Source organism: Quercus robur, chromosome 10 (genome assembly GCF_932294415.1).
Source record: "Quercus robur chromosome 10, dhQueRobu3.1, whole genome shotgun sequence".
Classification (NCBI taxonomy): domain Eukaryota; kingdom Viridiplantae; phylum Streptophyta; class Magnoliopsida; order Fagales; family Fagaceae; genus Quercus; species Quercus robur.
In genome coordinates this window covers 35,566,377-35,584,283 of record NC_065543.1, presented here as the reverse complement: position 1 = coordinate 35,584,283, position 17,907 = coordinate 35,566,377, and the positions used below count along the sequence as shown (strand labels likewise).

The window sequence follows — 17,907 nt, the reverse complement described above, 5'->3', positions numbered from 1 at the left end:
GTCAAGTCAAATTCCGAAGAGGTCGAATTTTTCTTTTAAATAACTCCTTTTTAATGAAATTTAAAATTTTTATTAAAAAAAACACCTTTTTTTTTTTGTTTCTAAATCTTCCCTTTTATTTTTTTTCTTCTATTTTATTTTCTTCCCTTTTTTTTGGGTTTAAATAAATTTAATGTTGCTAGGGAGATTAGAACCAGAATCTATTTTTTATAAAGTTTCAACTTATAGGTCGGCTTTTGTGATTTTTACTCTTTATCATCAGACCAAAAATCTCTTATTCAATTATTAAAAACTTTATCAGTTAAATTAACTATAACCCACATAATCTATTTGATCGAACTTTGTGATTTTGTTTGTAGGTAGTCTTTATCCATGGCCTTTTGTGACAAATTTTGTGTTTTTTTAAATTATTTTGTTACAAAGCTTCTATTACAAATTATTTAGTTATATAGACGATGTTTGAATTGGGTGAAAAATGAGTTATTTCGCCTCAAGTTTCACATTTGCCACCTATGATTGAATTGCACAAAACTCAATTTTGGAGAAATCTAGTTTTACTTTGAACTCGATTTTAAAAAAATTAAGTTCAAAAAATGTTACATAACTAAATAAGTTGTGATACATAATTTTCACGTGAGTTCTAGTTAGTTCAACTGATAAAGTCTTTGATGGTTGAATAAGAGATCTGTGATTCAATTCTTGCCTACACCAAAAATTAATTGATGTCTTGGTCTAATAATAAAGAGCTATCATCATGAGCGGACGCCATCAATTGAAACTCTCTAAAAAAAAAAATCACAAAACCGAATATTTAGAATTAAGAAATATTAAAAAATAAATAAATAAATAAACACCATATATTCTTATGGACAACATTAAATGAATAGCAATGCTTTTTTTTTTTTTTTGATAAGTAATAAAAATTCATTGATATGAAAAAGAGAAAGACACCCAAGTACACCGGGGGTATACAGGGGAGAACAAATCAAAAACGAACATTACAAAAATCAAGAAAATCCAAAATAGAAGAAAACTGATGGTTTCTCCACATAGAGAACCAATCAAGTAAGGTTCTAAAGAAAAGAAGCTTGAGATCGGGCATGGAACGCTCATTGTCTTCAAAACACCTACTATTTCTTTCCTTCCAAATACACCACATCAAACAGTGAGGAACAACCATCCAAATATCTCCATTACGATGGCGGCCAAAACGACCTTGCCAGCAAGCCAAAAGCCCAACAACAGAAAATGGCATAACCCAGCAAACTCCAAATAACCCAAAAACCATATCCCACAACTTCGAAGCAACCGGGCAATGAAGGAAAAGATGGTCAATAGTTTCACTATTACACTTGCACATATAACACCAATCCACAATGCAAACCTTTCTTTTCCTTAAGTTATCAATTGTCAGGCATTTTCCCAAGGCTGCTGTCCATACAAAGAAAGCCACTCTAGAGGGAATCTTTTGCTTCCAAATGCTTTTCCAAGGGAAAAACTGCTCACTATGGCCAACTAGAAGATGGTAATAAGCACTGACCGTGAACCCCTTACTCTTACAAGGTAGCCAACATCTCTTATCTTCCCCGTTCCCCCTTACAGGAGTGCAATAAATGGAATTGATGAAGCTTCTGAAAGCTTCCAATTCACGATTATGCACCTCCCTACAAAACTGAAAATCCCAATGGAGGACTCCATTGGTGAACCTCATTAGATCCGCCACACTTGCCTCTTTGTTACAACAAATCCTATATAAATCAGGATAGTGGTCTGCGAGAGGAGAAGATCCACACCAACGATCTAGCCAAAACTGCACTTTTGATCCATCTCCAATTTCATACATAATGAACCGAGATAAAGAATGCCACCCCCTTCTAATATTTTTCCACAAACTAACTCCATAAGGACCAGAGAAAGAGCTAGAACACCAACCACCCCAATCACAACCATACTTCACCTCTATCACTTGACGCCATAGAGCATCCCTCTCTTGCCCAAATCTCCATAACCACTTCCCTAATAAAGCTACATTGAAGGTTCTTAGGTTCCTAATCCCCAACCCACCTGAAGAAAGCGGAGTACACACTGAAGACCAATTAACCAAATGAAATTTGGGCTCATCTCCTAGGCCACCCCATAAAAAGTCCCGCTGAAGTCTAGCAATTCGATTAGCCACAGAAGCGGGAATAGGGAATAAAGAAAGAAAATAAGTAGGGAGATTAGAAAGAGTACTTTTAATTAAAGTGACTCTACCTCCCTTGGATAAGTATGATTTTTTCCAACTTGCTAATTTTCTTTCCATCTTCTCTAGAATAGGATTCCAAATAGACTTGTCCTTAAATTTTGCCCCCAAAGGAAGACCCAAATATTTCATTGGGAGAGACCCTTGCTTGCAGCCTAAGACAGCCACCAAAAGATCCATGTTATGAACTTCCCCCACAGCCACTAGTTCAGACTTATCCAAATTTACCTTCAGACCAGACACAGCCTCAAACCAAATGAGCACCATACGGAGAATCAGAATTTGATCAATATTAGCATCACAAAAAATCAGAGTATCATCAGCGAAAAGGAGATGGGAAACCATCAAAGATCTTCCAGAATAAGCACCTACACTAAAACCTGACAAACGACCTTCTTGGACAGCCTTATTCAACATTCTACCGATGGCTTCCATAACCAACACAAATAACAAGGGGGACAAAGGATCACCTTGCCGCAACCCCCTAGAACTTCCAAAAAACCCATGAGGAGTACCATTAATGAGGATAGAAAAACGAACGGTAGATAAACAAAAAGAAATCCATTGCCACCACTTATTAGAAAAACCACAACGCTCAAGCAAGTTAGAAAGAAATCCCCAGTTCACGTGATCAAAGGCTTTTTCAATATCCAATTTACATAACAACCCTGGCTGACCAGACTTCAATCTACTATCAAGACATTCGTTAGCAATAAGAACGGAATCAAGAATCTGCCTATTTAGAATAAAGGCATTATGGGGAGCTGAGATGATCTCTCATAAAACCATGCGAAGACGAGTAGCCAAAACTTTAGCAAGAATTTTATAAACCCCCCCAACAAGGCTGATAGGCCGGAAGTCCTTTACCTCCACTGCTGAAGCTTTTTTTGGAATGAGAGCAATGAAAGTTGCATTCAAGCTTTTTTCAAACTGACCTGTAACATGGAAATGGTGAAACACAACCATGAGGTCGGATTTAAGAATCCCCCAGCAGGCTTGAAAGAAAACCATCGAAAAACCATCAGGCCCAGGTGATTTGTCCCCATTAAACTCCTTAATGACTTCAAAAATCTCAGATTTCTCAAAAGGTCTTTCTAACCAATCCACATTATCCCCTGAAATCCTTGGAAAGTCTAATACATCCTGGAAAGGATGCTGCTCTTGCTGCTCAGAGTATAGGTTCATATAGAATTGAACAATATGGTCAGAAATCCTATCCTGGTTGGAAGACAAAGCCCCTTCAATCATAAGGTTATCAATACAATTATTTCTTCTATTAGCATTAGCCATCCTATGAAAAAACCTCGTATTGGAATCACCCTCCTTTAAAAACAACACTCTGGACTTTTGCCTCCAACTAATCTCCTCTAACAAGGCTGCCTTCTCAAGATTGGCGCGTAAGGATGCTTTTTCCAATTTCTCCTCCTCAGTTAGAGGTTGATTGTCCTCTTTTACATCTAGAGCATTCAACTTGCTCCATAATTGCTGTTTCTTGACTGAGATATTGCCAAAATCTGTTTCGTTCCACTTCTTTAGGTCCGTTTTTAGAGCATTCAACTTCTTGACAAGAATGAAACTAGGAGTCCCTTGAAAATGGTAATTTTCCCACCAAGACTTCACCTTCTCTAGAAACCCCTCCGCCTTCAACCACATATTTTCAAAACGAAAAGGAATACGCCCTTTGCGGTGACTCCCACTCTCCAAAAGAATAGGGAAGTGATCGGAAAGCACTCTAGGAAACCTTTTTTTGGGAAAAATGAGAGAGGTAATCAGCCAAAACCGGAGAGAGGAGAAACCGATCTATTCTAGAAGCTGATGTGGAGTTAGACCATGTGTAAAAGCCTTCCTCCAGAGGATTGTCCATAAGCCCATGAAGAGATATAAAATCCGAAAAATCATACATGCAGCGAGTAAATCTTCCTGCCCCTAACCTCTCCGAAGGAAAGCGGATGACATTAAAGTCTCCTCCTAAACACCATGGCAAATTCCACCAACTGTTCAAGCCTGCTAGTTCCTCCCACATAAATTGACGATTCCTGTTCAAATTTGGACCATATATACCTGTGAAAGCCCACTCAAATTGGTCACTGATATTTTTGAACCTACACGAAATTGAATAAAACCCCACTGCTTCCTCTATCTTTTCAACCACCCTTCTGTCCCACATGAGAAGAATTCCACCAGAAGCACCCTCAGAACCCAAATATAACCAATCTATGTAAGGACAACTCCATATGCTTCTAACAATTCCTCTTGTAACCCATTCCAACTTAGTCTCTTGCAAACAAACGATATCAGCCCTCCAAGAACGTAAAAAATTACAAACCTTGAGCCGTTTTTCCTTCTCATTCAAACCTCTAACATTCCAAGATATGATCTTCAAATTCATTGGAAAGTGATTAGAGCCTTGTCCTTACCATTACCAATGCGCCTTGAAGAAGCTGAACCATAATTGACAGAGCTAAATAGCAATGCTATATACACACAAAATTTGAAAACATTTTTTATACCAGTTGAGTTGACAACCTTCTACTAATTTTCATTTGAGCCCATTGCTGGCATAATTTTTTTATCTATCACTAATAATCTTTCACATTAGCATGTGTCAAAAATTTTATGTTTATAGACTTTCTTTTAAACGAAAGTTTTAAATATGATTTTGGTCCTTAACTTTTGTCAGTGATTTCATTTTGGTGGTAAAATTTTTTTAAATTTCATTGAAGTTTATCATCACATCAATACCCACAGACTTTGAAATTGATTTGAAGCCTTGGTGAAGAAAACCATTAAGACGTAGTAATCATATAGGTTTACCTTTGTTGTCCAAACATATTTGTTTAATCTTAAGAGCATTCTCATTAAGAATCTCAAAAAATTTAGCATTTAGCATCTCAAAAACCTATTTTATTTATTTTAACAACTCACTTTACAAAACAACTAACATCAAAGGTTTTATATTTTTTACCACTTCATTAATTAAAGATAGTGAGAGAGAGTCTAGTGAGAAGAAAAGAGGAATAGTGAGAGAGAAAATATATTTTAATTAAAGTAGTATTAAAATATTATTATATTTATAAAATATGAGCTACAGCGGACTGTCATACATAGCAGTCCACTGTAGTTCAGATGGTAAAAATTTTAACACTAACACCTTTGTTGTAGTGTGCTTTTTTGGAATGAGATATTAAAAATAGCATTTTTAGCTTTTGGAGCTTTAATGTTTTTTTTTTTTTAGAATACTAAGTATTTTTAACACACACACGGAGAGAGGGAGGAAAGTTTTTTAAAGAAACTTATGGTGGTGTATATCCAAAAGGGTCTAACTCTTGGATACACAGCGCAGACTTTAAACCTCTTTAGCTCACACTCATTTTCCAACGTGGGTGTATATCCAAAATGGTCTAACTCTTGAATACACAGTACAAGTTTTAAACTTTTTTAACTCACACTCATAAGTTAGTCCGATCACCGAAATGGCCTCTCCCTCATGGTAGTCCGATCACCAAGCCAAACGCAGACCCATGGTGAGTGAGAGCTCAGCCACAAACTCACACCGATCCAGACAAACGCACCCGATCCAGCTCACTCCGGGTCACGCCGAGCTCAGCCAGTCGATCATCGATCCAGCCAGTCGATCACCGATCCAGCCAGTCCAATCACCGAGCCAAACACAGATTCACGGTGAGTTTTCCTTCTCCGGTTGACCGTTTTACACCTCCGATCCACACACCTCACCTCACCTCACCTCCGATCCACACACAAGTCCGATCCACATCCCCTCCAACTCAGATATGCCAAAATCCACAACCCATCCTCCTGACCCACCTCCCGGATCCGATCTTAGCATTATATATATATATATATATATATATATTTATTTATATAATTATTTACTTTTTTATTTTTTAATTATCCATTTTTTATTTAAACTATGTATTATTCATGGGTTATGCGTATGAAATTTTAGAGCTTGACTGGTTTTTGCTGGTTATTCATGATTGGTTTTTGCTTTGATTTTTTTTAGAATTTTGGGGCTTGATTGGTCATTCATAATTGGTTTTTGCTGTGATTTTTTTTTTTTTTTTTTTAATTTGGCTAGTTGGGTTATGTGTAGAACTTTTGCTGTGATTTTTTTTTTTTTTTTTTTTTTAAATTTGGCTACTTGAGTTATGTGTAGAAATTTTGGAGCTTGACCTATGATTGGTGTTATTATGTTCTTGCAGTAGAATATGTGTGTGTTTAAACCTTAATTGAAGGTGCATTGGGTATATAGGTGATTGTAAATGGAATGCAATGTGATGGTATTGTGATATATCAATGTGCAGTTATCAATGTGATAGTATTGTGATAGTGTAAATATTGATTGTAAATAGAATGCAATGTGATTTGGTACTCGTTATCAATGTGGTTTGGATGTTTTCTGTTTGTGGTTATTTTTATTTACAATGTAATCAATAGCATGCTTGTTTACATACCTCTTAGACCACAGTGTTTGTGATTTTGCTAGATGAAGAAAAAAACCAAAGCCGCAATTCTTACCTCAGTTGCATCTATCCTCCTTGTGGGGGTTGCATTGTTAAGGAAATTGCGACATAGATGTAGACAACTGCCTAGGGCGCCTTATGTTAACCATGTTGCCGAGAGAGAGGAATACATAAATAGTGTTCTGCATGGAACTGAGAGACATTGTGTGAATCAATTTAGGATGAAGCCTATAGCTTTCCACCACTTATGTCACATCCTCACTGAGGGGGAGCACGTACGCCCGACTATTCACATGTCTGTTACGGAGCAAGTGTTCATTTTCTTACACATTATTGGTCATAATGTGAGGTTTCGTATAATGGGTAGTCGGATTTATAGATCAACTGATACTTCAAGGTCGTCCTTAGGGGGGTCCTGAAATTATATAGATCTCTAATAAGACTGCGTAGCAAAGATACACCCCCAGAGATAAGGAATAGCAGAAGGTTTTACCTATATTTTAAGGTAAATATTGCGATTTGTGTATTTTTGTAAATTGTGAAGATTTGTGTAATTTTAAACCATTATGTCTGTCGAAAATTAGGATTGTGTTGGAGCAATAGATGATACATATGTTCGTGCATCTGTGCTTCCTGAAATACAAGGAAGATTTCGTGGTCTCAAATATGGAACCACGCAAAATATGTTAGTTGCCATTAGTTTTGACTTAAAGTTCACTTATGTATTGGCTGGATGGGAAGGCAGTGCACATGATTCACGTGTGTTAAATGATGCATTTGCTAGGCCAGGGGGATTTTCAATTCCCGATGGTATTATACGATTACTTCACCTTTTTGGTTTATTAGTTTAATAAATATTGTGCGTTTTCCTAAGTATAGTAGTGATTTGGTTTTATTTTTTAATATATGTAGGTAAATATTATCTTGGTGATGCTGGGTATGGTAATAAAAATGGAATATTGTCACCTTATCAGAGTGTGTGATATCACTTGAAAGAGTTTAGTGATCGTCCTCCTGAGAATGAGCAAGAATTGTCCAACCTCCGACACTCTTCATTAAGAACTACCATTGAGCGAGGGTTTGGAGTGTTGAAGAAACGTTTTCGAGTGTTGGATGCAAAACCATTTTGGTATTTCCCAACCCAAGTGAAAGTAGTGTTAGCATGTTGTGTGGTTCATAATCACATTATGGGGGTTGAACCAAATGACCATATTATGGAAGATGCAATGAACCAAGTAAAGTCTAGTGACCACCAACAAGAAACACAATTACGTTGGGAGTCCGTTGAAGACAGTAGATCGTGGAATGCTAAGAGATATGAGATATGCCAAGTTATGTGGTCTGATTATACTAGGAGTGGAGAGTAGTACTTTATTTAGATTTCTATGATTGTAATGTGTTTTTTCTTTTTGCTTTTTGTAAAGACAATGTATTTACTATAGACTTTTGGTGGTGTAATGAAAAAATATTTTCAGCATTACATTGTTATTTGATGGTATTACATTGTCATTTCCAGTGTTAGCATGTTTCATTCTGTTGTGCACATTTATAAGCGTGGTTGTATGTGTGTTTGATTTGTTGTTCATGTTCCGAGCGTAATTACTAAATGTTACTCTCATTTTTAAATGCTACTCTCACTATACTATTTTCATATGTAGTAATGTCAAAGGGCAAAGAGAAAGTTAGCAGTAGCAAGCAATTTAGGTGGCTGCCACCCATGCATGAAATGATGCTTAGGATACTTGCAGAGGAGGCTGCAAAGGGCAATAAGCCCTCTAGTACTTTCAAGGCCGGCTCCTTTGCTCTTGTAGCGAAGGAGATAACGGCCAAATTCGGGGTTAAGTGCCACCTGTCCTATGTTGACAATCGGATGCGAACTCTAAGGACCATGTGGTCCACTATTCAGACTCTTAGAAAGAATAGTGGATTTGGTTGGGACGATAATCTAAAAATGATTACTTGCGACGCTAAGACATACCAAGAAGAAGTCATGGTATGACTTTCAACTATATTTTCTTAATATAGATGATAATATATGTTCTTACCTTTTATATAAAATTTATAGTGTCATTCTTTTTAGGATTCCATTGCTTTTATAAGGTTTTTCAAATATAACTTTCATGTGCGGATCTATTGAAAATATGGGCTTAGCATTTGTACATTGTATTTTCTGTTGTACTTATCTTCAAAATTATAAGTTATGTTCCTTGTTTCCTAACAGATTTTTTTGTTTATCATTGACCTAAAACATTTAATGGCATCTATATTGAATTGAATATTGAATTTATGAGTGAAGTGATTATTACATTGTTGTTGTACGTTCCTTTCTCCCTTACAGGCACATTAAAAGCATGCAGATTATCTAAACAAAAAAATTGAGATGTATGATGAATTAGCGATTGTTGTGGGGAAGGACACAGCCACAGGTGGCTTTTCTAAGTCCTATGTGGATATTGAGAATGAGCCAGACAATGGAGACAGTGCGGAATTTGTTGCAGACAATGTGGAGGAAGGTGTGGTCGAGAAAGGGAAGAATGTAGTCAAGTCATCCACCATTGGGTCGGGAATTTCCAAGTCCCGTAAAAAAGGGCGTGCATCTTCTAATGCTGATGATAGTGTGCTAACTGATTTGTCTGATCAGCTGAAGGAAATAGCTGTGGCTCTGAAAGAAATGAATTGGGGTCCGGTGGATTACACAGATCTGTACAATGAGGTAATGGCTATGATGTCGGATGGATATAGTGAAGATATGCTCGCAACTACCTTCGACCATCTTTGTGAAAATGAGAAGACAACACGTGGATTTTTAGCCAAGAATGCTAGGTTGAGGAATCTGTGGTTAGATGGTTTTTTATTCTCACAAATTTGATTTGTTTATTTCATGTTGACTGTGATGGTAGATTTAGGAATTAACTTTTGTTGTAGTACTAGTATTGACCTACTATTGTATTATATATGTAGTCTTTTGTATTATTGGGACGATACAATTGCCCAAATTATGTATTTGTACTGTTCAGATACCACGAATAGGTATCATTTTTGTACACCATGGAGGTGTAATGCCAATGGTGAACGATTGATGTGGCTGTTTTTATATAAATATTATGGGTATATTCAAATGATTATTTTTGATGTTGAAGTGGATGATTATTTTTGTACTGTTACAAATATGTCTAGGCAATGCAGGTTCTTGAATTTGAATGATTATTTTTGATGTTGAAGTGGATGATTAGTTCTGTACTGTTACAGGTTTGTTTAGATAATGCAGGTGCTTGAATTTGTAACACATTTCATATTTTCCGTAAAATGATCCACAAACCAAACATGGGAATTGATTTTCCGTAAAAAACGAATTCCATTTTTCGTAAAATGTTTGACCAAACCAAACATGGGAATTGATTTTCTGTAAAATGGAAAACATTTTCCGTAAAATGTTTGAACGAACCAAACACCGGAATTGATTTTCTGTAAAACGAATTCTGAGATAGCCAAACAGCCTGAATACATTTTCCTTTTTCGGAAATTAGCATTTCCGGAAAATATTTATTTTCCAGAAAACATTTTACAGGAACCAAACACACCCTTAATGTAAATGCTCTAATAAAAGCAAACCATATATTTTATATGTTATATGAGAAGCAAAACAAGTTGAGTTGGTAGGAAATATGATTCCACTGTTAAGTGAGATTCATGGGCAAAATTAATATAAATGGCGTAATGTTTATTCACATTTGAGTATTGACCAACAATTGTATTATTTTTCCAAATTCGATTCAAGAGAATAATCAAAAAATAAATTATTATTGTTTCCAATTTAGCCAACGAGGCAATGGAAGTTATAAATGAAAATCCCTTCCCAAAATTAGTTGGGGTTGATGTTATTTCTTTTTTATTTTTTGTCATCCTCATTTAGTAAAGTCATAAAATCTCGCTTTTGGAGTTGATTTGCATTATCTTTTGTCTTGCCATAAATAAGATCGAGAAGTGTTGGTTAACAAACTCTCTAACCAAAAAGGTGGGCGAGATAGCACATGGCCAAGCATACGAGGCTGCACATAAAACGAAATAAAACAACAACAATTCAAATGCTTGTGACGGATACTATTGAGAAAGTAATTGGGGTAATAATTTTTCACTGACCCAAAGTACAACATTAACATACTATTCAAAAAAGCAAATATTCCCATAAAAAAGAAGAAGCAAATATTTACAATAAAAACATCTCAAAAAAAAAAAAAATATATATATAATCTAAAAAGAAAGCATCTCAAAAATACAATCAAATCAAATTTAATAATGATTAATTTTGTTAAATATTTTGAGAGATTAAAATAATGTTTTTTAAAACTCAAAATTCTAATTTACAACTACAACTCCTCATAATTTTTTTTACAAATACTCATTTTAAACTCAAAACATAAATTTTCAATTGTTTATACAAACACACCATAAGTTTCCTAATATTCTTACTAGAAAGGCCAATCAAGAAAAAAAAAGTGTCCAATATACTACATATATATACTTTCAAAAAAAAAAAATTTCCTCAAAAAAAAAAAATTTACAAAATAAAAAGAAACTTTTTTTTTGGTTAAAAAAAAAAAAAATTCCCCCCCACCCAACAAAAAAGAAAAAAGAAAAAAAGTCACATCTGCGATCAAAAGGACAATCCCAATTCGCTAGGGCACGTTACCAATCAGATGAGCTCTAAAAACCAAGGAGAGCCCGTGAGTGCCTTCATTTCCTTTATAAATACCACCCTTCCCACCTTCTAAGCGTACTAAGCAAAAACACCCTCACACACATGCACCACACTCCCAAATAGACATGGCGAAGCCTCGCAAACCCAAAAACAACGACGACGCTGCTAAGTCCGACAACAATTCCGCTGCCGTAGTCCGCCACCAAAAGCTCTGCCTCTCCATCGACCTCGACCGCCGCCAAATCCACGGGTCCGCCACATCTCAAACCCTATCTCTCTCTTTCTCTCACGTATTTGTTTGCCAAATTACGCATTTCCTTTTCGTTTCTTGCTTTTTCAGGCATACGGAGCTGGAAATTGCGGTGCCGGAGATCGGGATTGTAGGGTTACACGCCGAGAATTTGGGGATTGGGAGTGTTTTGGTCGACGGAGAGCCCGCCGAGTTCGAGTACTACCCCCACCCGTACGCTCGTAATGTGGAGAGCGACAAGAGGTGGAGCGCGGTGTCCACGCCGAGCTCTGCCGCCGATGTGGCCACTTCGGTGTATATATCGGCGCTCGAGAGGGAATTGATCCCCAATTTGTTGATTAATTGCTGCAAGGGTTTGAAGAGTGTGAGTGTGAATGAACAGCCCGAGCAGCCTCCGGTAGTAGCCGAGAACGGGTTCCATCCGGCCAGCGAGGCCAAGCAGCAGGTTATAGTTTCTATCTCGGGGTTTAGGGTTTCGGTAGTTATGCTTGAAATTTAGCTGGTAGCTTCAATAAGTATCCATTTTTGGCTACCGGGTGTTAAGTAGTTTATGGTATTATTAGTGTGATTGCCAATGTGAACTTGTGTGGAAATGGAAGACCCTTTGTTATATGAGAGCGATAATGGGTTGTTGTGATGAGGTTTACTAGCGTTTTCTCATGTAGGTTAATGTTGGGTGCAGAATGTGAGATTGATTCGTATTGAATATTGGGTTGAGAAAGCAGAGGCGGGGATTCACTTTGAGGATAATGTGGTACATACTGATAACCAGATAAGGCGTGCGCGGTGCTGGTTCCCTTGTGTGGATGACAGTTCACAGCGCTGCTGGTATGAACAGTTTGATTGTATGACCATACATGTGTGTTCGGGTGTTTCTTGGTAAATTTGGCCATTTCACAATTCGTTACGGTATTTATTGATTGCGGTTTTGTGTTACATATTCAGCTATGATCTGGAATTTACGGTTGCCAACAATCTTGTGGCTGTCAGCAACGGAAGCTTGCTATATCAGGTGAGATACTTTATATTGTGTATGAGAACAAGAATCATGAGCACTTCCATGTAAGATATGTATGTTGTTGTGATGAGTCTATTGTTGTTTGAAAAATAAAATTTCATAGAATGGTTGAAACTCAATCTCTGCTATGACTTATGTTGTGCACTATACTGTGTAATTGTTTGAATGCTTTACATCATTAACACCATCTTATTCATAATGTATAAATGCCCTTTATATTCTCACTTTCATTACTTGGTAAATCTCATTCCACATTTTTTAAATTAACAAATGATATTGTGGGCTGGTTTAATTAAAATATTTGTAATAGAATTAATGTGGCTTTATGGCATTCTGAAGAAGAATACATGTAGGTAATTACATTCTGAAGAGGAATGTTCTTTTATACTGTTGCAATGATATTATGCTCAAAAAGAACATGTCTAGGTCAATCACAGGGAAAAATAGAGAAGCTAGGAATTGGCTAGAAAGTTTTGGTGCCAAGAAAGGGGTAAAAAAAACAGAAAAAGAATAGTGTGTTCAAACAAGAATTGGCCCACAAAATCCTTAATTGAAAACTACTAAGGTATAAGTTTTTTCTTGAAAAATACCAAGATATTAATAAAAAGATAAAGAAACCTTTAGCAGCTAGCGTCTTATGATCCTTGAGTGTTATCTTGAATCATGATACTCGAACAAGCTATAGCAGCTACATGTCTTATGATCCTTGAGTGTAATTTTGAATTTTGATACTTGAAGAAGCTAGAAAATGGCTCTCACACTCATCAGCAGATGCAGCTGACCAAAATCTCAATTCAGTAGGAATGTTTTCTCTGGTGTCCAAGGTTCCAATTCCCCCTTCCCCATTGTAACTCTTGAATTATATATATATATATATATATATTTTTTTTGATAGGTAATCAGAAATTTATTAATAAAGAGAAAAAAGAAAAGAAAAGAAAAGTACAAGTTGTTCATGATGATGAACAAGAGGAAAAAAACAAACAACACAGCAAAACAAGAAATTAGGAAACTAAGCTAAGAGAAGACATAAACTCAAAGAGAGAAGAACATTCAGTAAAACCCCAACATCGAGACCACTCCCAAAGACTACGTTGGCATAAAATTTTTAACTCGTCCAAAGTCTTCTCATTATCCTCAAAGGAACGACGATTTCGTTCCAACCACACAATCCACATTAAGCACCCTGGAACCAAATCCCAGATGTCTGAATTATGTTTCCCGAGCCACTGATGCCAACAAGATAACAAACCCGCCACTGATCCTGGCATAACCCAATGAATACCAAAGGCCTGAAGCATAAAAGTCCAAAGGGAATGAGTAATAGGGCAGTGAAGAAGAAGATGGTCTACTGACTCCCCATCACAACAACACATACAACACCAAGTAGCCAACGGACGACCCCTAAGCATTAGATTGTCCAAAGTGAGGATCCGACCATGAGTAGCTGTCCACAAAAAGAACGCTACTCGCCTAGGAATCTTTGGTTTCCAAACACCCTTCCAAGGAAACAAAGAATTCGAAGCACCCCGAATCGCATGGTAAGCTAGTGATCAAAGAAGCAAGCACTAAAGGTGAATGGATGGGAAGGGATATTTGAAAGGGAGGCTAATGAATCAATGAATATACCATTTAAGATCTTGAACTGATAGGGAAATTGGTTTGTCATAAAGTGATTAAGTTAAATTCATTTTGTTGGTAACTTGATTTATCGAGTCTGTTGTTTAGGGTTGTGAACCACAAGGTGGAGCATCTAGTGGGAACTTTTAGGCCTCCCTTATTCCTTCATAGAAAACTGAAATCTAGTTTTGAAAGTTGCATCCTCTAAGACTTCTGGACCACATAATACTTGAAATATTCCCCTCTATGGGATAGCTCATGAGCAAAGTGATCAACTTCTGTAAAAATATTTTATGGAAAAGCAAAAATTGAACTCATTGCCATGACATTGTAAATTAATCCCTGAAAATCTTACTAAAAAAAAAAAAATTGTTAATTATTCCCAATCTTGCAGAAGATCATGGCTGCCTACTGTCGAAGTCACTCTAAATGTCATAAACTGCAGATTGACTAAAGCAATTTTACTAAGCTTAAATTGCTCATCAATTAATTGTCTTTTCCTCTTTTCACTTATCAAAAAAAAAAAAAAAATTGTCTTTTCATCTTTTCATTTTTAAAATTTCTTGCACTTGTGGATTCTTTTTTCTGGTTATTAAAGGGTAGTTTTCAGTTTTACATAATGTTTGGAGGGGTAATTATAGGTCACCAACGAGCACTAGCATTGGGGGGTGTAAAAACCCTCTGGTTGCTATTTTAAGAACTAACAACCCAAAATCTAGCCACATCCGGGGGTGGGTCTCTATTTATTTATCAACCATGAACAGTTGGTTCTCATATATGAGAACCAACTGTTCACAAGGATGCAAAATTTTCATATTATTTTAATGAGGAAAGAGAGACAAAAGGGTAGAGAGGAAAGAGAGAGATGGGAGAGGAGAGAGACCTGATTTCTTTATATTATTTTTTTGTATAATTTATATTATTTTAATGAATTGTATGTAAAATAGAAACTAGGATGTTGGGTGAGTTGTAAAATGGGATGGTAAAATAGATTAAGTAAGTTTTGAGGAAGTAAAATAGATACTTTTTTGCATCCCCAAATGTTAGTAAAGGGTATTACTGCTACTTCATAGGATAACTTCCCATGGTGCAAACAGGGGTTATTACTGCTACTTCATAGGATAACTTCCCATGGTGCAATCAGGGGTTCGATTCCCAACTGGTGGATAATTTGCGGGGATAGCTCAGTTGGGAGAGCGTCAGACTGAAGATCTGAAGGACGCGTGTTCAATCCACGCTCACCGCACGCATCCCTGGGATCGGGGCTTTGTTAGAGTAATAGACTAGTTATTGGATAAAACTCCCTTGATTAGGATAATATCTCTCTATGTGGATTGCCAGCCTTGATTTCAAGAGGAGAATAGCTTTGGTAGCAGTAGGCAGTAGCACTTTTTGTTCTGCTCTAAATCTTTCTTCTGACTTACTATTTGAAGATGTGACATCTCATCTTTGAAAAATTTGCAATTAGTGAGGTTGTTCTCAGGTTTGATGCCAATTTCTAACTAGAGATTAGTTTTGGTGTGAAGAATATGATTAACAAAATGCCAAGAATATTATTAACAAATTTGCAATATTTTATTTTATTTTGGTCTTGTGAATCAAAGTTGCACCATTTTCAGGCTTGATGTTTCTGTATTCAAAGATTTGTAATCCATAAATCTATTGAAAGAAATTTTCTTTTATCTGTTGGAGATCAAGAACTGGCATCCCTCCAAAAACCAAAGGCATCCCTCCAAAAACCAAAAAAAGGCACTGTAGAGGACAGTAGAAAACTGTGGCCATTTTAGATTCCTGGAGCAAGATAAAAGAAATATGAAATTTTGACCTTTTTGGAATCCCATGCCTTCATCTAAACAATTTGAGAATATTTGAAGATGAGACATTTCCTCATCTTTGAAAAAATCACAATTAGTGTGGTTGTCGTCTTGATGCCATTTTCTAACTAGAGAATATATTTGGTGAGAAGAATATAATTAACAAAATGGTAAGAATATTATTAACAAATTTGCAATATTTTTATTTTTTTGGTCTTGTGAATCAAAGTTGAACCATTTTCAGGCTTGGTGTTTCTATATTCAAAGATTTGTAAACCATAAATCTATAGAAAACAATTTTCTTTTACCTGTTGGAGGAGATCAATTACTGGCACTCCATCCCTCCATAAAAAAAAGGCACCGTAGAGGAAAGTAGAAACCTTTTTGGAATCCCTTGCCTTCATCTAAGCAATTTGAGAATATTCTTTTCCAGTCAACAATGATCAGATAGGGCTGAAGTATCAGTTGAGTTTATCCTCTTGTCTAACACAAATAGCTAACAATTTTCAATTTACATGGTCATACAACTCCTTTTCGAAGATATTGTAAATAATAAGCAACTCATGTGGTCATAATACTCTTCTGTAAAGATATTGCAGATCATAAGCTATAATCTAGAGGCAAGCTCCTTTCCCCCTTCCTTATTTTTATGAACAAGGACATGGCCATAGGACTCCTTTTTGAAGATATTGTAAATGGTAAGCAAGTTCATGTGGTCATAGAAATCTTCTGTAAAGATATTGCAAACTATAAGGGTTTTATTATTATTATTATTGCTAAGTTGTAGCCGCAAGCATTAGATCTTGAACTCAAGACCACACCTCAATACCATTATTATGGGGGGAGGAAGTGCCAATTGAGTTATAGTTCATTGGAACATATTAGAAGCTGGTTTGGAGGCAAGATCCTTCATCCCCCCCACCCCCCGTCCTTCTCATGAACAAGGGAAGAACCTTATTTATACAGGGTAGTGTATACCTGGGTTCTTATGGGCAGTAACTCAATATATGTGAAGTCAATTCAATTTAAGGCCTTACTAACTTTTTTCTTTTTTTTTTGGGGGGGTGGGGGTGGGAATGAGTTCCTTTTGCTAAGGATCATGAAAAGAGTGCAAAACAAGTGAATTGATATGCTATTCCTGCAATTCTTATAATATGTGAGATTTTTTTTTATGGGGTACTTGATTGCGAATGACATTTTGAATGAGGCTGTCTTATGGCCATCCTGGCACACATAGAGACTTGCTAATAAAACAAATATAGTTGGGGGAGCTTAGGAGTGTGAGGCCATTTGAATGAAACATGCTAATGATATAATTGACAGTTAGTTTAAATTTGAATAATTATCTAGAAGCATTTTTGTTACTATCTTATAAATAATCCAATGCTGCCCACTAATGTCGTCACTATCTAGAGACATTTATTTTTTTTGTTTTGATAATTGATAATTGGGGGAGGGGGGATTTGAACCTTGGCTGTTGTTGGAAACATAAGAGCATCTCCAACAGTCACTGTAAAGCTATTTTTGGACCACCAACAGCTACTGTTCACACTCCAACAGCTTCTCTAAACACACAAATTCTCCCAATTTCATTTTGGAGTTGCTACAGTAATTCTCTTAATTTAGAGAACACTGTAGCAACTCCAAACCATTATTTTATCTTAAAAAAAATACCCGGTTAAATAAAAAAAATATTCTTTTTCTTTCCTCCTCTCTTCCTTGTTCATCTGTCTCTCTCTCAAACGGTAACACAATCAAAACACACACAATAACATATCAA

General features: G+C 36.2%; 1 protein-coding gene and 1 non-coding gene across 4 annotated transcripts in view; both read left to right on the top strand.

Annotated features, from left to right (window-relative positions):
• Positions 1–11,487: 11,487 nt before the first annotated feature.
• The window catches only part of LOC126701916 (transcription initiation factor TFIID subunit 2), a 40,458-nt gene continuing 34,038 nt past the window's right edge, over positions 11,488–17,907 (top strand). For 2 of the 3 annotated variants that reach the window (XM_050400361.1, XM_050400359.1), the window contains exons 1-4: positions 11,488–11,675; positions 11,766–12,120; positions 12,358–12,503; positions 12,621–12,687. In XM_050400361.1, coding sequence (XP_050256318.1) covers positions 11,551–11,675; positions 11,766–12,120; positions 12,358–12,503; positions 12,621–12,687 — 693 coding nt within the window. In that variant the 5' untranslated portion in view covers positions 11,488–11,550. The remainder of the gene's footprint in view (positions 11,676–11,765; positions 12,121–12,357; positions 12,504–12,620; positions 12,688–17,907) is intronic. The other variant, XM_050400360.1, reaches the window with a different exon arrangement.
• Positions 15,487–15,559, top strand: TRNAF-GAA (transfer RNA phenylalanine (anticodon GAA)). Its single transcript has one exon. It is a non-coding gene; the product is annotated as a tRNA-Phe (tRNA).